The following is a 21,520-nucleotide window of genomic DNA, read 5'->3' on the forward strand; positions in this document are numbered from 1 at the left end:
TTTTAAATTTCAAGTACATTTATTATCAAAAGATAGTTGGTTAAGTTGTTTTTCGTCATAATCACGGCAGTTAAAATACCCCCAAAGTCATAGCAGCTCTGACCACATATGGCAGTTTCTCAGGACTAAGATGGCCAGTCAGCAAGCACCAACAATACTTCATCTACTTCACCTAACCCTAACAAAGTTAAAACAAAGCCCTTGATCTCCAAATAGTTCCCAAAAAACTATGGAATTCCCCCTAGTCTTCTTTAACCACATTTCTTTATTGCCTCATAATCAAAAGTTAGTTTTTTAAAAAACAGTTTTCCAATTACCTATTTTGATCTGACACTGCCTTGCAGGTCTTCAGAGAGTGGGAGGACACCGATTTGTTTCATCATTTGAGGCCATGGGATTGCCAGAATGCAACCCCTAGATCGGCACCGTAACATGAAAAGAGGCAACGGAAACATTTGCCTTCCCTATCAGGTAGGAATTTAGCATCTCACAAGAGCGGCCAGGGTACCGAATTGGCTGCCTCACCTCTTACTACAGATCAGTTTTTCCTGGTGCTTCTCCCAGAGGTTTTCCTGACAAATCCTAAATCTGAAAGACAACTTGAGTACACCACAGTAGCTCTCTTGTTCCACATCTGTGTAGTTGTGTCAACAATCCCTCTTCTTCCTCCACACTTTTCAAATACAAACCAAATCACCAGTCCAAGAAAGTTGTAATAGGAACCAAACAGTCTCCATGGTGAACTCAATAAGGGTGGCCTGTATTTGACCAGGAAAGGGAGGGAGGTGTTGCTAGTCCTGCCTGTTGGGGACGAATGTTACAAACAGGATGCTAAATTACTACAGGGATGGATTCTTGTGCACCTATCAAAAAGTTCGTAGATTTGATAGGCTTCTATTACTGAAGCACAGAAAAGGAACTTTCTAAAGGTTCTCATGTCTAAATGCCTGCTGGAGGCACCTTGACCGCAGGCCACATAAATGGCGAGGCATCTCAAAATCCCAGTGACCTAGCAGATTAAGAAGCTTCCTGTTCCACAAAGGTTCCAAGAACATGGCTTAAGTCTGGGGATTGCTTTGAGTGACAGGCTCCTCAGAATACTTCCAAATTGGTTTTGAACTTGCAGTGTTCTCACCTAGATGGCTTTATATTGGGGAAAGCTTCCCCTTCTATCCTGCTCACTACTCCTGCCTTTGCACACTGGTTTACCAGGCTGCTGCTACATTAGCACCTACCCCTACCCCCCCTGAATTCTCACCAAGTGTGTACAAGCTGCCACATTCAGACAAGCCTGGCTTTCTGCTTCAGCTTACTGCAAGAGGCACTGCACACCCTTCCAAGGAATCTATTATGGCCTCCAAACAAAAGTCCCCTGGGTGCCTCGAAACATGTTTAATCTTTCAAACATAAAAGCAGAATGTGACAATTACAGTGAAATTGTAAGGAGAGTCACTTCAGTCTAAGCCCGTTCGTTTCAATGGGCTTAGACTGGAGCAATACTGCACAGAATAGCACTGTTAGTGTTGTAGCCAAGAACAGTACTCTTCAGCAACTTACAGTTCCTGTAAAAATGTCCACAAGAACAGCTGCCAAATTGATTCCTTCCCAGGTATTCCAGAAATTGTCCTTCCAAAGAAAGGACTTCCATTTCAGAGTGGCCAACCATTTTTCTCAGCCTTTACAACAATTAGCTTATCTGCTATCCCCAGCAAGACCCAATTAACATTCTGATAGAAAATTCTCCAGAATTTTTACAATAAAAACTGCTCATCTTCCACACATGGGAATTGAATGCAAGTAAAATCTTGGTTCTCAGCCATGAGGGACAATGCAAGTTTTCTTTCCACACTGAATTATTGTAACCGTGCCAACATCATCTGTCTTCAATTACTTTTTCAATATTTGAACTCAAACGATGCTCAAGGATGGCATTCCATACAGTGCTCAAAGCAAAGGCAAAACTGAGCACGTGCCCGAAGTGACGTTCTCCTGGAGATCTGAGGTTTTAAAGTAGCACACTTCACCAATGAAGTTCTTCCCCATCCAGCCCTCCCTCCACATGCACACGCTCCGCTACACATTACACGTATGTGTCCTTGACCCTCGCTACCCACAGTTAAGTGCCTGCATGGTACTGCACAGAACACAGGCCTTCTTGAGACAAGTGTTGGTCTTTGCCTGGCTCATCTTATCTTCTACTGAGTTAGGCAAGAGCATGATTTCAGTGCCGCCCGATGCCTCTAAAAATCTTCACCCGTGTTTCCGTAGTCTCTTTCACACAGTCAGTCAGGCTACATCAGCAGCGGTGTTCTTTCTCCCGTCAGCTGCTCTTTGTGGAACAAATCCTTGACCTGGGAGAGCTTGCTAAGGATTCTCTCTCTCCAGGGAGGGACGTGATGACTTGGATCCAGGATGTTGGTTATTCTGCGCTCTCTCTCCCGCCTCCATAGCCGATAAGGGTGTGGCGGGAAAGGCACCTCACATTTCTCGCGACGTAGCTGTACAGTTATCCCGCCAATTGCCAGCATGGCCCAGACTGCCAAAAGGATGAAGTCTGCAAAATTAAGAACTGGTTCAATGGAGTGTTCCCTACCCAAAGGCCTCTATTTGCTTGAAGCATTCGTTATCCCCGAGGAATCTGAGATCTACTTGTCCCTTGCTGCCCCAACACTTATTTGAAGTCTTTCTGCACATACAGTATTTCTTGCACAACAACAGCAGCCGAAAGTCATTCTGATATCACAAGAAGATATCACAAGAAGATGTGGAAAGAAGATAGAAATGTTTTGCTTCCCTTCCCATGCAATGTCTACATCTTCTCAAAAGGTGCGACATCTTTCCCCAGTGCAGACCATTTACATCTCCACTTTTGCTTTGGTCAGGAAAGGAAGCAAGAAAAATCATTCATTCTCCCAAGACAACTCTTGGTGTTTATTTGCAAAAGCAGTCAAGTTCTTCCCCACCCATGTCCAAGACAAGATCTCTGGAGTATATGAAGCAGCCTAGTGCAACCCCAGGGCCCGAAAGGGGGGCGGGGGCTGCTGAGGAGGCACAGCTTTTATTGACTATAACTACTGGGGCACTGGGGCAGCTTGGGGATGGATTAGGTGACCAGCCCTCTGTGCCCTCCACCAATCCCATGTTGCCATTCACAGCCTCAGGTAGGTAAGAGGAAAGGCTTCCACCCCACAGTCTCTCAGACTTCCAAGGCAAGTGCTGCACCTCCAGTCAAGAAAAGAGCCTGAGCATCTAAGGTTACCAAAAGGTTAAAATGCCAATGGAACAATGAGGGTCTGAATATAAGCATCATCCTATTGGCAGGCATTCTTCCAAACTCCAATATAGCCATATGAAGCTGCCTCATGGCAAATCACAGCACTGGGGCATGTCACCCTGGGATTTTTCCAACTGGCAGCAGGTCTCCAGTGTCTTAGGCAGAGGAAAGTCTTTGTAACCTAATCTTCACAACAGGGCAGCACAGAAGAAAAGGGGATTACTCAAGTCTTCCTCTAGCAGTTCGTCCCTGTAGGGCTGCTAGCATCATATTTGGACTCTGGTTTTACCTTTAAGTACAATGCCCAGGGGAGTCTCACTGTTGTGCAGCATTACTACCATACTATTTGTCCTTATTTGCCACAGCTGAGAATCCACTTACAGCCAAGCTGCACTGATAGCCACGTCACCATATGCAGCTCTTGCTGGAGTGAAGGTAGGTGAACAAACCTGAATGTTACAACCATGTAGAAAACCAACAATAGCAGGCCAGAATCCTGTTCTTTGCTGTAATTAAATCTCAAATGCCAGTTCTTCTTAAATGTAGCGTTTACTGGGGGGGAGGGGGGGCACTCAAAACATGTGACCCTTTACAGGCAGTCTGAAGAGGCAAAGTTCAGCAAGAGCTGAGCCATGGAATTTGACCAATTGTATAGCAAAGTTCTTTCCTCTGAATCATTCAAGAGCACCAAGTAAAGAAAGGCAGAATGCCGTTTCAACGAGATAACTTCAAAACTGGCAGTACAATCCTGGGGGGGGGGGGGGGGGGGGGAGGATAGTTAAACCACAGCCAGAATGATGCAGCCAAGGCACCTCCAAAGAGGCTTGCTGCACTGCAGCCAGCAAGCTGACAGAGATGCGTTTTCATCCCCTGTGGAACTGATCTATGAGCTGAGCCTACCTTTTTGCCAACATAAATCTGCACTGGCAAATGGGGGCATTCCTGGACTGAAAGGGCTCAGGAATCTGACTAAAGCTGGCCTGCCCTTGGGAATGCCCCTTCCAGCATGGGCTCCTGCACCAGAGATGTGCTGGTACTGGCACTTGAGTATCATGCTGTGCTCAGCTCCCCAACACCAGGGTAAGTGCATCTGCACCAGCAGTAATGCCGCTTACACCAGTGGGTTTCACACACACACACCCCGGTCTGCACTGCTACTCACCATTAGACTGAAAGGGCACGCTGGAGTAAGCTCTTTTGAAATCATCATTGAGAATCCGCCGGAGCAGGTCTATGCCAATGTAAGAAAGGCTGGAATACAAGTAGCAAGCAGTAGCCAATACTACAGTGTAAGATCCAACGATGCCACATGCCAAGATGTTCAGCTGTAAAGAAAAATCAGATAATAGGATTTTTACCTTCAAAGCCATTCGTGTATGTCTGAGGTTTAATGCACTCCTCAACCAAGTTGTGGCCAGTTTTAATACGGCTATGAATTTTTTTTGTTCTCTCCATTCAAAATCTGCCTCTACAGAACATCACCATTTCTTACCATCACTATTTCCTCCTTTTTTTTTAACCCAACGCTAAACAGAGCGCTCTACAATTTAATGGAAATCCAATACAAAGCAGAGCAGTGGGTGGGGGAAGAAAGTACCAAAGGAATTAGAATTCACATATCAGAAGAAAGAACAAAAATATTATTTGCCGTTTAAAATCAAAAAAGGAAAGAGAAAGGGCTAGCTGGTTCCCTGGACCACTGAGATGGTTAACTGTGCTGTCACAACTGAAAAAGACCTTGGCTTGAGGCCTTGAGGTTAGCAGGAGCAAGGTTCCTGGTTATCTCAAGGCTGGGGAGAGAGAATAGATAAGGGAATATACAACTATCCAGTAGTACCTTTGAGACTAACAATGTTTATGAGCTTTCTTGAGTAATGGCTCATGTCCTTGCCCATATTTTATTTTACAAGAGCAGACGAAGGCAGCTGCCCTTTTGCAATCCTAAGAGAAAGCCCCAATAAAAGTTTGTTGACTTATAAGGTTCTCTTCTCATCTCCCCAACAATAGAATCATACAGTTGGAAGAGACCACAAGGTCCATCAAGTCCAACCCCCTGCCATGCAGGAACACACAATCAAAGCACTAAAACAATTATGGCAAAATCATTCAAACAAAAATGCTACTTACTACTCGGAGACAGCCGACAAAAACAACTGGAACCATCAAGGCAATGCAACAGAATGTCACCCAGAACACAGCATCATCTTGGAAAACTCTGTAATTGCCTGATAAAGGACCAGATTCATAACATGAGCCAAAGGCAACACTGTGTCTGTGTAAAGTCAACATTAAAAAGCATCCCTGGAAAGGGAGATTTGCAAGAGATTCCTCTAGGCCACATCCACAGCTCAGTTACTCCACATCAGGGGTGTCCAACTCTGGCTCTTCAGATGTTCATGGACTACAATTCCCATCAGGCAATTGGCCATGCCAGCAGAGGCTGATGGGAATTGTAGTCCAGACATGTTTTAAAGAACACTTGGCTGGTTACAGAAAGTTCTATTAAATGCTAACTTCATACATCTGCAAATCTCCATTTTAGACACAGTAGTAGGGTTGCTCATGGGGAACTGACAGCATCTTTCAAGTCTGAACTGTAGGTTGTATCCCAGCATCACAACAAATCAAAATAGGTCTGAGGCTGTTGTATTTGCATTTCTCTCGATCCTCTAGTATGCAGAATTTAGCTGAAGCTTGAACAAACCTGGAAGGGCTCTATCCATCACCACATGATAAGTGGACATGGGGAGTCCATGAGCTCAGCAAAGAAGCCATGTGCACCCACTTGTCAAATCTGTATTTCATTACTATCCATCATGCCTTCCAAAGGCAGCCTTAGGCAATGGAAGTCAGAAACTGGGAGAGGAGTTATCTAAATATTAAGTTTAATGAACTGTTCAAATTTTTCTAGGGGATGAGACAGAGATCACAGGAAGCGATACTGTGTAGCTTACCCAAGGGAGTGAAGAACACGGTTGCTGCAACAAGGAAGCCCAGCACTAGTCCTACAACCAACATGCAGAGGAACACAACGCCAAATCTCCACCAGTACGCTACCAAGAGAAGACCGCCGGCAACTCCAGCTAGTGCTGTAAGTCCAACATTCACTGGCAATGGTGGGTGGGGAAGCAAAAGGAATATGGACAGTTTACAAACAGTAACAACAAATATCAGCAACATATGCATATTCCTCTTTCTCTTCCCTTAAGGTTACAGTCTAGTACAGTGATGGCGAACCTATGGCACGGGTGCCAGAAGTGGCACTCAGAGGGCATGCGCAAACAGAGTTCGTCGTGTGGGGGGAAATCGCCCCCCCCCCCCCATCCAGGCTGGCCTGGGCCACTGGGCTTGATTATTAGCATTAAACCTAAGATCTAGTTTTGGGGAAGCAGTATAGGTAACCCTGTTAAGCTGTTAAACCCCACTGATTTTCATGCAAAGAACTAAAGCACGATCCTTTACCTGGGAGTAAGCTCGGTTGCTGGCAATGGGACTTGCTTCTGAGTAAACCCTCCTAGGATCATGATTCACCCATTGGAAGAGTTGCACGGTTGCTTCAAAGCAAAGCCACCGACTACCACCAAGCTTACTCCCAAGTAACGCACGCCTCGGAGTCAACCGTTTTTTCTAAACTAAAACCTCAGTATTCAGGTTAAATTGCCATGTTGGCATTTTGCGATAAATAAGTGGGTTTTTGGGTTGCAATTTGGGCACTCGGTCTCGAAAAGGTTCGCCATCACTGGTGTAGTATTTCATATTACATACATGCCAGAATTACTGTTATGAGCTCAGCAGAGAAAACAGGGAGTAGCAAATGCCAGACACTGTCCCTTTAAAACATTGTTTAAAACTGTGCAAATAAAATTTTGTATTCTGAAACAGAACTCCCAAAAAGGTGCAGGGAGTCTCATGGCTCTTCATTTGGAGACCTGAGGGTTTAAAATGTTTAAGGCAGATTGGCCATGCTGGCAGGGGCTGATGGGAATCATAGTCCAAGAATATCTGGGATGCCAGAGTTGGACACCCCTGGCTTAAGGGGAAAAAGCAGTGTTACAGGTTAAGAAATCCGAATCTTCATTTTTGCAATTATTTACTTAGAACTGCCCTCCTTAAGTAGTCAAGAAGTCTGACATCAGAAACATAACCACAGAACGAGCCACCTCAGGCCAGAACTAAAAAATGAAGAAGAGTTGAAACAGTGGCATTCTTCAGCCTATAGAACTGAACAACAGTTGGTATTCTGTGAAAATTACTTGAAGAATGTATTCCAGTTTTTGCTAGTCATAGTTAAGGGCCAGGAAGTTGTTCTCACCCACTGACAATATTATTCAACCACCTGTGCAGCTAATAAGATTCCAGCGAGCCATGTCCGCACAATGAAAGCACACCTCTGAAGTCATATGGGTTAGAACCATGCTCTTTTAAGAGAATACCTTTAGAACACAGGTCTTATTAATACCAGTATTCAATATCATTGGGCACTGCAGCATAATTCATACTGCAGTTCGCGAAGACCTGGTGGTGGTGTAAAATGCCATCAAGTTGCAACTGGCTTATGGTGACCCTGTAGGGCAGACCTGGGCATTATAAGGCCCGCGGGCCAGATCCGGCCTGCCAGATGACCCTGACTGGCCCGCGGAGGCCTCTTGTTGAGCAGCGGACCCAGAGGGGAGCGCATCCAAGACAGGCAATTCCGGCGATGGAGGCATAGCAGCTCTGTGGCAGCAGCGAAGCGAGGCTCTGCAGCGACCAGTCAACAGCACGAGACAGCCAAGGAGAGCCGAGCGCACACAGGGCGGGAAAGAGGGGAACACCCCAGAAGGCAGTGCGGCAGCCTCCCGCGCTGCCGCACTGCCTTCTGGAGCGTTCCCCTCTTTTCCGCGCGCTCGGCTCTCCTTGGCTGTCTCGTGCAGCTGACTGGTCGCTGCAGAGCCTCGCTTCGCTGCTGCCACCGGGCTGCTGTGCCTCCATCGCCAAAATTGCCTGTCTTGGATGCACTCCCCTCTAGGTCCGCTGCCCGCCCTGACACTCTGAGGACTCCTCTCCGGACCTGTGAGGAGCTGCTTCGGCAACTTAAGCTGCAAAAAAAGTGCCGCCTCCTCTCCTTGGATCGGAAGTACCAAACTTGCCCCGCTGCACCCTCCACGCTCTTCTCCCACCCTTTCCTCTTCCTGTGCAGGCAACTCTCCTCTTCTTTCTCTGGGTGAGCTGGGCTCATTTTCACCCCACCAGGCACCAACCCTTAGCAGAGAGCACAGTTGGGTTGGAAAAAGTTTCTCCCATGGGGGTGTGTGTGCCCGCGCGCGCTTTTTCCGCATGAGCCTCGGAAAAGAACTCCAAAAAGGGGGATCCAACTTTGCAAACAGAAGGCTGTGCTCCCATGCATCCTTCTTGGGAAGCAAGCCCCCTTTCAGGAGGAGGGAGACTTCTGACCCAGTGGAAACAGGATCGCACTTCCCAACCCAGCCGGCGTTTGCTGGGAAGGAACTTCTCTTGAGATCTGAGTAGATTTGCACCGGCTTCGGTTGCTCACCCCGTTTACTTTCTCTAAAAACTCCCTTGTAAGTTGTTTCTTTTAGGGTTTTAGAGCTATAGGTTGGTGCACCTGCCTGAAGTTTTCTTGGGCTGCATTCATCCCGGGCAGGGACTTCCCTCTGAAGTGCAATATGCCTGCCGGTGTTAATTTCCAGTTCCTAATCGCCTTGAGAGTGGGTTATTGCAGCCTTATGCGGTTATGGAGGGGTCACCTTAGGCACTTCTGCAGGGGCAGAATCTCTTTGTTATTGATGTGGCTGGCACATAAGTGGATGAACTCACATGTGCTTACATGCTGCTTAAGGAAAGAGGTCCCTCTTCAAGTGGTGCATTTATTTAAGATTTTTATGCAGTGAGTTCCCTGACCTGGTTAGCCTAAAAAGCTAGTTGCTGATCGGCTCTTTCAATTTTATGTAAGAACAGGGTTTTTACCCTCATCTGCAGAACACCTTGAACAACAGAAGTGGAGTCTTGGCATTTTGACATTTCTCTGTTTAGTCAGGCATGGTGGTACTTTTCTCTAGGGGAGCTTCTTTTTCTGAGTGCGAACATATTTTAGAAGTCTTCTTTTGGGAGTAAGGGTTTCTACTCTGTGCCAGACTTCCTTCATCTTGATGACATCTCCCTGAAAGGAGGAAATCCAACAGGGGAAGCTTTGTTAGCTTTGATGCATTTGCAAACTAGGAAAAAATCCTTTTGAGTTTCTACTCATCATAAAACTGTAAAAGGTTCAGAGACCCTCTCAGAAAACCAAATTGGCAACTCCTTAAGTTTCCCTGAATGTTGAACCACCAAGAGAGTCTTAAATCTGTCTTCATTTTTTAGCTCTGTTTAAGTTCTGTTGAGTTCAGCCTTTTGGCCCGGCCCTCCACAATATTTTCTGTTTCTTATGTGGCCCCATGGAAAAAATAATTGCCCACCCCTGCTGTAGGGCAAGGACATAGGTAAGGAGTGGGTTCTCGGGTTCAACCCCCCCCCCCATTCATGTCCGAAGCTAGCTTAACAATTGCACCCCTGACAGCAGGCACCCCCCAAATTTCCCCAGATTCTCTTTTTAAATCCACCCCCTTTGGCATGGATTTAAAGGGAGAATCTGAGGTCCTCAGTTTAGTAGAAGAAGAAGAGTTTGGATTTCTGTTCCCCCTTTCTCTCCTGTAGGAGACTCAAAGGAGCTTACAATCTCCTTGACCTTCTCCCCTCACAATAAACACACTGTGAGGTGGGTGGGACTGAGAGAGCTCCGAAAAGCTGTGACTAGCCCAAGGTCACCCAGCTGGCGTGTGTGGGAGTGCACAGACTAAACTGAATTCCCCAGATAAGCCTCCACAGCTCAAGTGGCAGAGCAGGGAATCAAACCTGGTTCCTCCAGATTAGAATGCATCTGCTCTTAACCACTACGCCACATTGAAAGTGATGCTGTTTTACGGTGGGGGATAATCCACCCCAAAACAGCATCACTTTCAATGTTGTTTAACTGGGGACTGGATGATATTAAAGGAGACCCAGTGATGATATTAAAGCATCCTTAACTTTGGCCTGACATTGTTGGCCTAGGCTAGCCCAATCTTGTCAAAGCTAAGCAGGGTCAGCCCTAATTAGTACTTGAATGGGAGATCACCAAGGAACCCCAAGTTGCTTTGAAGAGGCAGGAAAGGGCAAACCATCTCTGAATGTCTCTTGCCTTGAAAACTGTGTGGAGTCACCACAAGTCAGCTACCACTGGATGGCACTTTCCACCACCAATCATGGCCACTTTGTACAACTGACAGTCCCAGAACTTGCGTAATGAGCTTGTTCGAGCCTACAGATGCTACTCCGAAAGATCTTAATCTTAATTGTTCAGTAAGCCAAGATGGAGATGCAACAGCACAGGAGACACATTTTCAAATCAGAAGCATGAAAGTAGTATGTGTCTCTTCTTACCGTCATAATGGAGGTCAGTTGTTCTGGTAATCACGATAAAGAAAAAGAATGTCATGAAGATGAAACCCATGAAGAACAGATCTAAAGAAAATAGGAGCTTTTATTAAAACAGTGTTATCAGGAAGAGAGCCAGTTCGGTGTAATGCTTAGAAGAGAAAGACCTTGGTTCAAATCCCTACTGTACCATGAAGTTCAGTTTGTAACCCATGTCCTGACAGTACCCCAGCCTAACCTATCTCACAGGGCTATTGTATAAGGATAAAAGAGAGCCAAGAAGCTGAAAGAAAGATGGGGGAAAGGCACCAACTATGTTATAAAAAGTAAACTGAACAAAGCCTCACTTCTTTGCAACTCTAAAAAGGTCCTCATATCCTTCATGTAGGCGTGGGGTCAGAACATAGGATCTCAATTACATCTCAGGGCTGAGTCTATGGATTCATTCCATTAGTAGAGGCACCCACTCTCTGATTTGCCAATTTCAGTACACCTCCTTAAAGTCAACTACTGTTGTTGCAGAAACTAAATCTGGTCCGTCTTACAGAAGTTTGGTGAGATTGATCATTCAACTATTCCCAGTGCAGAAAAACAGAAGTATTACCACCAGAAATTACTGTCTACCTCTATACAAGTCCTTGCTTGGAGTTATCCTCCTGATAACCAGTGGCATTCCTAAGTCATTAAGACTCACAGATGCTTAGGCCTGCACTCATTGAAAGCAGGTCCTTCCTATTGCAAGAATGAAGCATGCGTAACATTTGATTTTAGGGACAGAGTGAGATTCTGTCTGAAAACTGTCAAGTTTCACATTAGAATACACGAGCTAAGTTACCCTGCAGCATTCCAATTAGACAAGTTCACTTATGGAGGAAACAGAGCCCCTATGAAGTACAGCCTCACTCTTTTAAATACCTGTTTTCCAGAAACGGTGTCCAAAGAAACAGACAAAAAAACCAAGGATGGCAAGCATGGTGAAGAACAGTTTGGTGGAGAGTCTTCCTGCAGAAGGAAAGAAATGCAGACTGAATTCACAGAGAGGCATGAAGCAATGGCCAGAAAGAGTTTTCCTTCAAGGAATGACTGAGAGCCAATTTCAGCCAGCTAGCCACCACCTAAATCCAGAAGATGTTTTGAAACATGGCTTTTTCAAGAGAACAATTGGAGAACTTCAACAGAAAAGGAATGTATCTGCCACTCAGTGAGCAAGTCTGGGGATCCCTTGGCTCACAAACCCTTCTTCTCAACTTCGGCAATATCAGTCATGATAATCAACAGGCTGAAAAGAATGAAGCCTCTTGATTGCCACGTGTGAACAGTGAATGTGCAAATCAGAAATGACCACTAAGTTTGTTGAGACTGGCGTCTCGGAACCATGTCAAGACCAAGCCAGTCTTCTGCAGTTATCAAATGATTTAAAGACAGCTCTCAAAAGGAAACCACTAAAACCAGAGAAGCGTTTTAATCATTCCAAAGAGGAGGGGAAATGCAGTTTTTAAAAAGAGAGATATCATCTAAATAGTCAGGGAAGGCTTCTAGCACAGCCAGGAACTTCTAGCTAGCACAATTATCACTTTAAGCCGCTGTTTCCAATTATGTCCTTCACAGAAGGAAGTCAAACCACACTAGCAATGCTATCTTCAGAGAGAATTTCCTTTTGAAATCTAGAATGTATCACCACAACAGTACTTGCTCTATTGAGGACAGAGACCCAGTTCCTTTTTGTCTGTACAGTCTTCCTCCCAGTTTTTGTTTGCCATATAGACAAATGAGAATGAAACAACCAGCTTCTTTCATGGTGACCCTGTGAATCCAGTCACGGTAGGAAGAGACTGTAGCATTCAAACAATATGTGAATGGAGATCAAATCAATGTTTCCACCCAGAACCAAAGTTAGGTTGACCTCAAGTAGCACTCAGGAAATTGACTAAATCCAGACAGTGATGCATCTACCTTATTTATAAAGAACAGATGCAGGTGAGACATCCACCACCCCCACTACTCCCCACTCATTTGGCCGAAACACTTGGAAGGTGCATTCTCTAATATCCATTCTGCTGACTTACTAAGAGAGGAGCAGTTATCAACCGCAGCATTCAGGTTACATGCATATGTGTGAATAGGTACATATGCAGCAGATGTGTTCCACAGTGGATCCCTCACTATGACATTGTAAATCACTCCTTGTCTAGGGAGCGATGAGAAGTACAGCTCAGTTTTGTCTTCACTAGTTAAGGTCATCATCTAGAAAACAAAACAAAAAAGAAACAGGCCCATAGGTTACAGCAACCATTTCTAATCCCCTCCATTTCTCCTGACACGCCAGTTGAAAAGCATTTGTTTTCTCAAGTTATATCTCCGCTCAAGAAACAGAGTCCAGAAAAAGTCAGCTGTTTATGAAACCAACATAGTTCTGTTGTGTATCATCACATTTGAATCCCATCCTTCAAGGAACAAAGATCAGCGTTGATGGGGCAATCCTAATCTTCCTACATCACTCCAAGGGATCTTATGCTGCGGCAAGAGACTTGCCCAAGATTGTATCAAGCTCACAGTACAGCTATATCAACCCAGATCTCCGGGGGGTGGGGGGTGGGGGACCAGGAGTTTCAGGCTTACTACCAGTGGTGGGATTCAGATAATTTAACAACTGGTTGTTTACAAGCACCATTTCAACAACCGGTTCTGCCGAAGTGGTGCAAACCTGCTGAATCCCACCACTGCTTACTACCCTCTGTTATTAGTGGCTCCCAGTGAATTCTACTGTTGCTCAAGTCTCCTAGAATTCTACTGTTGCTCAAGTCTCCTGGTACAGAGGGAAACTCCTCCAATTCTTGAACAGTTCTTTCAGCCAGGTGCCCTGGGCAGGGTCAATTACCCAAGATAATGGTAAAATGAACTGTGGTGCTTTCTCTTGGTGCAAACATGACACAAGCTACACCACCACGACAGATCTCAGTATGAGACTCAGACCTTGGAGAGTGAGGCTAGTCTTGCTGGACCAAGAACAAGCTACCTCCTCCATTTCATTTGCATTCTACAGATGGCCAGTAGGGCCTGGCCCCCGACAATGTCTCGTTAGGGATCAGAGATGGAACACACATGGCTATAAGAGAAACCCACCACTAGGTATTCTCAGTCTGAAATTTCCAGTGTTAAGTTCTCAGTTTCCCAGTCTGATGAAGAACTGAAATCTTGCATCTATATTTTAATAGCCAGGTCAGCCAAAACTGAAAATATTTGAAGATTGGACCCTTGCAAGAACAAGACAGATCTTTCTACAAACCTGTAAAACATCTTGAGTTTGCAGAAAAATCTAAAATAAAAATAAGCACATTGGGGGATTTAAAAAAAAACCCAGAATGACAAAAGGAGTGCCTGTAGTCTTAATAAACTGATTATTTTTGGTCCTCAAGAAAGAAATAATTAGGGCAAGGACCAACAGGACCCACCAAGCTGTTACCAGACTGACCCATGGTGTGGGGGGGAGAACTCTATTTTAAGAAAGTGATGCCTCTACCCATCCTGCCAACCCCTGGGGTACCTAGCAGTGCCAAAATGGGGAGCCAATTTTCTGCCTTGGCTACTATACCCACAAGGACACAGTAAAAGCTTATCTGGACTTGCCCTCACCAAATCAGCCATGCAAAATACCTGTCACACATCCTTTTTGAATGACTTAATGGTAAGAGAACATAATTCCCTTGCCCTGAGAGCGTTCCCATCTCCAGCTCTGGACTATACATCCCTGCAGAGACAGACTTGTTAATGCGTTTGCCCCAAGTGTTCCTGCCAAGTATTGTACTAATCCAAGAACTTCTTCCTCTGACTAATCTCTCAAACGACCACTTTATTTACATTGTCCTTGTTCTATAGCTGTAATTCAATCAGCTACCTTCCCCCTTTCAGGCACTCCGAAGCTTGACCCATCAAGCCAAAGCCTCAACCTATTAAATTAATGATCCAACACTTAAGGTTTGATGTCAGTCTCTTGTCTTTCCCCAGAAAAGCAGGATTATCCTTTGTCCTGGGAGATTAAGCTCTTTTAGCATGTTAAAATAGGCCAGTGCCCAACACTCAATGTTCAGAGTATCTGGACCACTGGTCTGGCCACACTGTTCCGCCCAGTTCTTCTGAGCCAGTAAATGGTTCAGTTGCTGCTGTGTGTCCCCTGCTTTCTACCCTGCTTCCTTGGAGCCCAGTTCAGGTGGCTGGACTCTGCTTCACAGACCCAATGTCACTTCAGGATCTGGTACAGTTTCACCCCTGAGAATTCCCCCAATTCCTCCACTATTCCCAACCTATCCCCTCTACACTGCTTATATCCTAGGGCTGGGTGCGCGTTCTGCTGCTTTGATCATTGTGTGCTTGTGTACCCCCATTATCCCTAAATATATTTGTTAAACTTTATTTGCTCTCCTGCGGAATTTCTTGCAAAAGCTGATCTCTGTATACATACGAAACAAAGACGCTGAGCTTTTGCTAAGTCAAGAATTCCTCATTCTGAAATGGAGAGACTCCCATCAGTTTGGGTAACACAGTGATTTGTCATCACATACCTTGCATGACTGACCTAGGTCTAGCTACTTGTTAATGCTTAACAGCAGCCAATCCACAAAAGCCAGTGTGGTGCAGTTTCAGACTAAAATCTTGAATTCTCATTTTACCCTGAAAACTTACAGGATGACTTAGGGCTAGTTAGCCATTCCCAGCAGAACTTACCTCACAGGCAGTGCCAAGATTGACTATTAAGAGCACCTCGACACATCCCTGTGGGCAGATGGCCCACTCCTACACCTGGTGGCACCTAGCCAGCCTGAAGTAAAGCAAGAACCCCATGTGACAAGACAGAACAGGGGTGGTACCTCCGCCTGCTCAAGGCAAGACAACAACCGATGCTCTGCCCAGCCCCATGCAAAGCAAGGCAGAGGGCAGCGCCCAGCCAAGCCTGAACAAGTCCTGTATCAGTTGAGGGAGGCATGCCAAGGTGAGGGAGGTGGTGCCTGTCCCACATGAAAGAAGAAAAGCGGTGCCTGGGCTGTCTGAGGCAAGGAAATTAGCACCCAGCTAACTAGTTAGGTAGGCTGCCTCTTTCTCCCTTTATCTAGCCATATTTTGGGAGGGTGGGGTAGGGTCAGACAGACTGCCTCATCCTTCCATGATGGGCTTGGGGAGGGGCCTGTGGAGAAATTGAGTCTATCATTTTAAATTTCTCTATTTTGTAGCTTTTTTGGCTAAGTGTAGAGCCCCAGCTGTAGAGCATGTTCCTTTTAGTTAGAACTCAAATGATTAACACCTGTTAGCAACTTTTGACTTTTGCCAAGCTGACTCAGCTAATTATAAGAAAAGAATTATTGGTTCGTTTACATCAGCTGACAGATAATTTCTGTATAATTTGCCTTTCAGCATTTCATTAGCCTACTTTTCTATCTTTCTTTATTCTTGCTGTTGCTCTGTCTGTAAACTCTGCCTGTTATTTATCTATGTTTTGGGTCGTTAATCTCTGCCAGTAGATATTTTTAGTTATAGTTAAGTGTTTAGTCTCTGCTTGAATTTTGTTGTAACAAAGCTACGCTACTGGAAATTTTAAGTTATTGTTTTAACTGTTACTTTTGCATTCTCAGTTTATTGAGCAGGTGCAGAACTCAATAAACATCAAAATATATTTTTCTAAGAACCGTGTTTTTTTCAGTGATTTTTTGCATGCTTAATAACAAAATCCCAACCCACGTTTCTTATGAAGGAGTGGCCGGAAGCAAGCTCTTCCGTTACAGGGCCCTTATCCAAGGTCTTTCACTCCTAGTCTTTCCCTGCCTCACAGTGTTTTTCTGAGGATAAAATGGAGAATAGGAGAATGAAGTAGGATGCTTTGAGTCTTCATTGTGTCGAAAGTTGTGTTATAATGAATAAATTTAAATAATATAGCTGAAGATGGAGGTGTGGATAAAATGCTGTGGGTGGCTGGAAAGGAGAGAAGGAAGCAGAAGAGGTTGAAAATATGAGGGTTTCCAGGTTGGGAAAAAGAGGAAATAGTGTAAGGAAGTTGAGACAGAAGAAAATGGGTGCCCTTCACAAATCTTTGCAAGTTCCCCACTTTGCAACTAGGCCATATCTTTCCTGGGTAGAGGTGTCAGGGTAGGATAAGGTAGGAGGAAAAACAGTATGTGGAGAAGATAAAGGTAGGTTGACTGGTGAATGGGAAGAAGAGGAGGCAGGAAAGGGGAGAAGCTATGAGAGCTTTCAAGGAAGGGAATGAGGAGACAATGGGGGAGAAGAAAATTCACGCCGCAAGTCCTTGAAGGTTCCTCCTTGTGTAGACTTAAAAGTCAGTATTTGCAATGGAGTGGGGCTCTGAGGGCTTTTTCCTGCTAAGGTGAACAGCGTTGTTGTCAGGATGAAATGTATGACTGCAGTCCAGCTCGTTCTTTGTTGATTGTGTCTTCCCCAAGTAAAAGGATGTTAAACAGCAGCAACTGTAGTCCCCTCAATATAACACAAAGTCATGCTACTTACTCTGCTGCCACTCGCTTCAATGTCTTGTACCTCAGACATTTTCCTCACATGGCTCATAAATGCCGTTTCAGACAGATCATTCTCCGGTAGGAAATACTGATAGATCTCGTAGTACAATCTCCACCTTGTGTCCAGGCCAGTCCCAGAATCACATGAGGGAGGGTTTGCACCTCTAGAAGATTGAAGAGTATTTATTTAAATAACAGTAACCTGGTTTTGCTCAAATAATACATTCTTATTGACTGCAAAATGTAAGATTTCCAAGAATTTTCCCTACTCCTGATACATGTGCTAAGACAGCACACAGTGCAGCAGTTTTCAACTTTCTCTAATAGGGAAATATTCACAATTTCACTTAATTTTTCATATTATTAAACAAAATTGAATAGTTTTATATATTGTTATCAGTTATGCATGTTATGCTTTTAAGGTAGATAACATAAGCTTTGGTCTGATTGGCTTAAGAAATCCTGCAGAAGTCTAGTGACAATATATTGTCGAAGGCTTTCACGGCCGGAATCACTGGGGTGCTGTGTGGTTTCCGGGCTGTATGGCCGTGTTCTAGCAGCATTCTCTCCTGACGTTTCGCCTGCATCTGTGGCTGGCATCTTCACTATCAGATCCTCTGAAGATGCCAGCCACAGATGCAGGCGAAACGTCAGGAGAGAATATTGCTAGAACATAGCCATACAGCCCGGAAACCACACAACACCCCTAGTGACATCTTAAACACTAACACAAATCCTGCAAATTTTAAATCTCTAGTCCACACTACAGATTGTCCCAATCCTCCTCACCATAACGCCTCCCTACCACAGATGCAAATCCTGTTTCCATGTTGGGGAGAGAGTGCGCAGTTGCCTTTACAAATGTCAGATTTCACTGAGAGGTCTCCATAGTTTGACCCCCACTTTAATATATCCCCCAATACGAGGTTCTTTGCAGATGAGAGGTTGCTGTAAATACCTTGGGTATCCAAGATTTGCTGGGGCAAACTTTATATGTGTCTCAGCTAAATTATAGTCTATATAGATATTAGGATCAATTTCCAAGTTAAACTCCAGATTACAGCCACCAGGGATTGGATCTAGGCAGAAACAAAGACAGTAATTAATGTCTGAAAAAGAAGTCACTCTAGGGGAAAAGATGAATTCACGAAACTAATTCCTTATTTGTAAGCCATCATCCACTGAAACATAGACCTGGAGATAGTGGGACACAGGCACCAGAGCTTGCCAAAACACACACAAATAGTTGAGTAGGAATTCCAGGCATGGATGGCCAGTGGTGCAAAAACATTACAAAATCCTTTAAACTCACATTTCAGCCTAATTCATAGTGGTAGAGTAGGGGAAAACAATAGCCACCAGCAAGGAAATAATGGGAAATCTAGGTAGAAGAAGTAATGCCATGAGACCTTTAAATCTAAGGATAAGTAAGACCAACTGGAACATAGTGGAGTGATTCACATGCCATGAACAAGCCACTCTTTATTGCTGCAGAAACAAGCCTAGCAAAACCATGTGTTCAGAAACCCCTGCTGCCTTGTAGGCAGCTCAACTGTAAAAGAGATCTACTTTTGTGGCAAACCACAGCTTGCCATTAGGCCCACACCACAAACTATGGTAATTCTCTCTTTCTTGCAAATAAGGAGAATTTAAAATACAAAGCTATGACCTGCCAAAAAAGCAGAAGCCTTTAACTACTGAGCTACACATGATGGAAGGAAAGGAAGAAGAGAATATGGAGGTCCTGCAGTCTGACTTCAAGTATAAAGCATGCCCATGGCTCAGCCTGATTTCCCAGTAAAACCTCGACTCCAGTAGAATGAAGAACAGAAGACTTAAAGTTTCTTTTCTACATCAAAGTGATAGGATTACAGAGCATTACAGAACATAGCAATCTAAGCGCAAGAGAATGAGAGAAACGTACCTCTTTCTGTATAGGAGACAGCCACAGCGGTGCTCAACACCTGATCAGCATCCACTGCTCGCAAATACCAGGTACACACACTCTGCTGAGGCCGAAGGAGAGACACCAACGCTTGATCTACTCCAGTTCCAGAGCTGTTCACAGAAGCCTTCTAAGAAGCAGAAGAAGTGACTGCTTATAGAGGGACATGACAATCTCTTCATGTATCAATGTTAACACCCACAGCACCTGAAATACTGTAGGCTGTAGGAGCAAGAGTTTGTGTGGCCACTTCAAGCTCACAACAAACAAAGCAAGAGCCATACCTCACTACGAGTGGGTTTTTTCCCCCCTTTTTTAAAACCATGAACCGAGAGCAGGAATTCTGGCCTCTTTGTCAGGGACAATTGGGAACAAGAAGAATTCAGGGTTTTGTATCTAGTGATTCAGCCCCAAAGGGGAATCTTATGGCACTACATGCAAATGTTGTTGTACCAGAAAGGGTAATAAAATCCATTTTTATTTTTAAATTTCACCTTTGAAGAATAAGATCGTTTCATAATAACGATGACAGCCAAGATACAAACACCTTAAAACAAATGTTTAAAAAATCCCACAACAAAATAGCTTAACCGCATTTAGAACCGTTTTCAACCTTGCCAGATGCAGCAAAACATTAACACTGCTGGCAGCTTTTATTATATTTTCAGGAAAATGGTCCTAGAAACTCAGAAATGAGTTCTCTTTCCCCACAGCTCCTTTGTTCCCACTATGGATCTCAGATGTGAGGAAGAAACACATAAAGGCAATGAAGCTGTTCAGTATCCTCTAAAAAAGTCAACCCCAAGCTTGCTCTGGCAGGACTGGATAGATAGCCATTTCTTTTCATCCCATTCATCCTGTTCACAGAAACAATTTGTTCTCTGGTATGAGCAAAGCAAACATCAGGCTCAAACCACCCACACCCACTCTGTTCTCCTTAAACAGAAAGTAACATATGACCCAGGCCAACACTGGGTGCCCAAGACCACCCCTGCAGCTGCAATCCTTGTACAGACAATTGTAGGGCCAGCAGTGCTGGGTTTGTCATAAAATCAACCACATTGTAGGGTCTGGTGCAGTGCGCATGAGACATCAGGGGTGCTTACTTCACAACGAACTACAGTATTGCAAATACCTTATCAAAGGAAATGATTATGTTCTTCTGGTGGGCGTGGTTCTGAAAGATAACCACCGTCGCATTGCTGGCAATATTTCTCAAGACCGCTTCTGTCGGAAGGGTTCTGTTCAGCAAGACAGTCTTAAACTTTCCCAAAGAAAACTCAACGGGGGGGACACCTATATTTAAATTAGAGAGAGAAAAATCACATAGAAGTTTTGTTTTGAGTGAGTACAAAAACAAATGAGAACAGCCGCCTTTGGAGGAGGGGATTATCGTGGCTTCACACAGCATGTTTGCCAAATCTGGCGCCAGATCCCCACTTCCCAACCCTATCACATCCACCAGGTTTTGGGTAACTTTAAAATGTTATCAGTGGCTTATACCTATAGTGTCAACACTATAGTGATAGGCCCACTATTGGTTCAAGCAGCAGCTACTTAATAGCCTGCTGGTGGCAGGAGGGAATGATAGATGTGAGGAGATACCTCAGTGGGTAGCACTATCACAGAGTCCATCATACTTCTTGGGTGGAAGAATGGAGGATTCTACACACTTGGTCAATCAGTGATACTCAGTGACTTGCAAGCCACATGTGGCTCTTGGACATGCTTCCTGTGGCTCTTCTAAGTGCCATTCCACAACATGGCACCTGCTCCATGTTTCAGGAAAATGGAGAAAGCTCTTGCCCAGCGGAGCATGTGGTCAACAGTTGGTTTCCACCTTGAAACAGATGCCCCCGGAAGAACAGGTAAGGTGCAATTCTCCTTGAGGTGCAGGTCTCATGCCAGGGATGGAAGCAAAATGTGGCTTTTTTGGTGGATGCTATTTGTGAATGTAACTCTATAGGAGCCACTGAGTACCACTGCTGTAAAACTTCCAGGAAGGATTGAAATCTTCTGCTAGACAACCAATTTCTGATCTTTCCCACAGCAACCAACAAGTTCTTACTATTGGTACCTCTCCCTAGACACACACCATCCCATTTATTAATCTGTAATACTGCAGAATTGAGCTACCACAGCTGCAGTGAGAGTGTGACCAAGGGTACTAGTAGCCCAAAGACAGACATCTGCCCCTAAAACTAAAATCCCCAAAATTAATTTTTAACAAAGGGTGAAAATCCTATAACACTATATTATATGCTTGTTTAACATCAAGATCAAAATAGATCTGAACAAACCATGCATCTCACTCAAGTACACTGGAAT

At 44.6% G+C, this 21,520-nt stretch overlaps 1 protein-coding gene across 2 annotated transcripts in view; it reads right to left on the reverse strand.

The window, feature by feature from the left end:
* TM7SF3 (transmembrane 7 superfamily member 3) overlaps nt 1-21,520 on the reverse strand; it is a 28,354-nt gene continuing 6,834 nt past the window's right edge. For both annotated transcript variants that reach the window (XM_048501220.1, XM_048501218.1), the window contains exons 2-12: nt 20,328-20,488; nt 19,172-19,322; nt 18,206-18,326; nt 17,240-17,411; nt 12,793-12,970; nt 11,642-11,728; nt 10,733-10,813; nt 6,229-6,381; nt 5,402-5,499; nt 4,437-4,599; nt 1-2,554 (exon numbers count right to left, since the gene is read on the reverse strand). In XM_048501220.1, coding sequence (XP_048357177.1) covers nt 2,292-2,554; nt 4,437-4,599; nt 5,402-5,499; nt 6,229-6,381; nt 10,733-10,813; nt 11,642-11,728; nt 12,793-12,970; nt 17,240-17,411; nt 18,206-18,326; nt 19,172-19,322; nt 20,328-20,488 — 1,628 coding nt within the window. In that variant the 3' untranslated portion in view covers nt 1-2,291. The remainder of the gene's footprint in view (nt 2,555-4,436; nt 4,600-5,401; nt 5,500-6,228; nt 6,382-10,732; nt 10,814-11,641; nt 11,729-12,792; nt 12,971-17,239; nt 17,412-18,205; nt 18,327-19,171; nt 19,323-20,327; nt 20,489-21,520) is intronic.

This window comes from Sphaerodactylus townsendi, linkage group LG06 (genome assembly GCF_021028975.2).
Source record: "Sphaerodactylus townsendi isolate TG3544 linkage group LG06, MPM_Stown_v2.3, whole genome shotgun sequence".
NCBI classification, from domain to species: domain Eukaryota; kingdom Metazoa; phylum Chordata; class Lepidosauria; order Squamata; family Sphaerodactylidae; genus Sphaerodactylus; species Sphaerodactylus townsendi.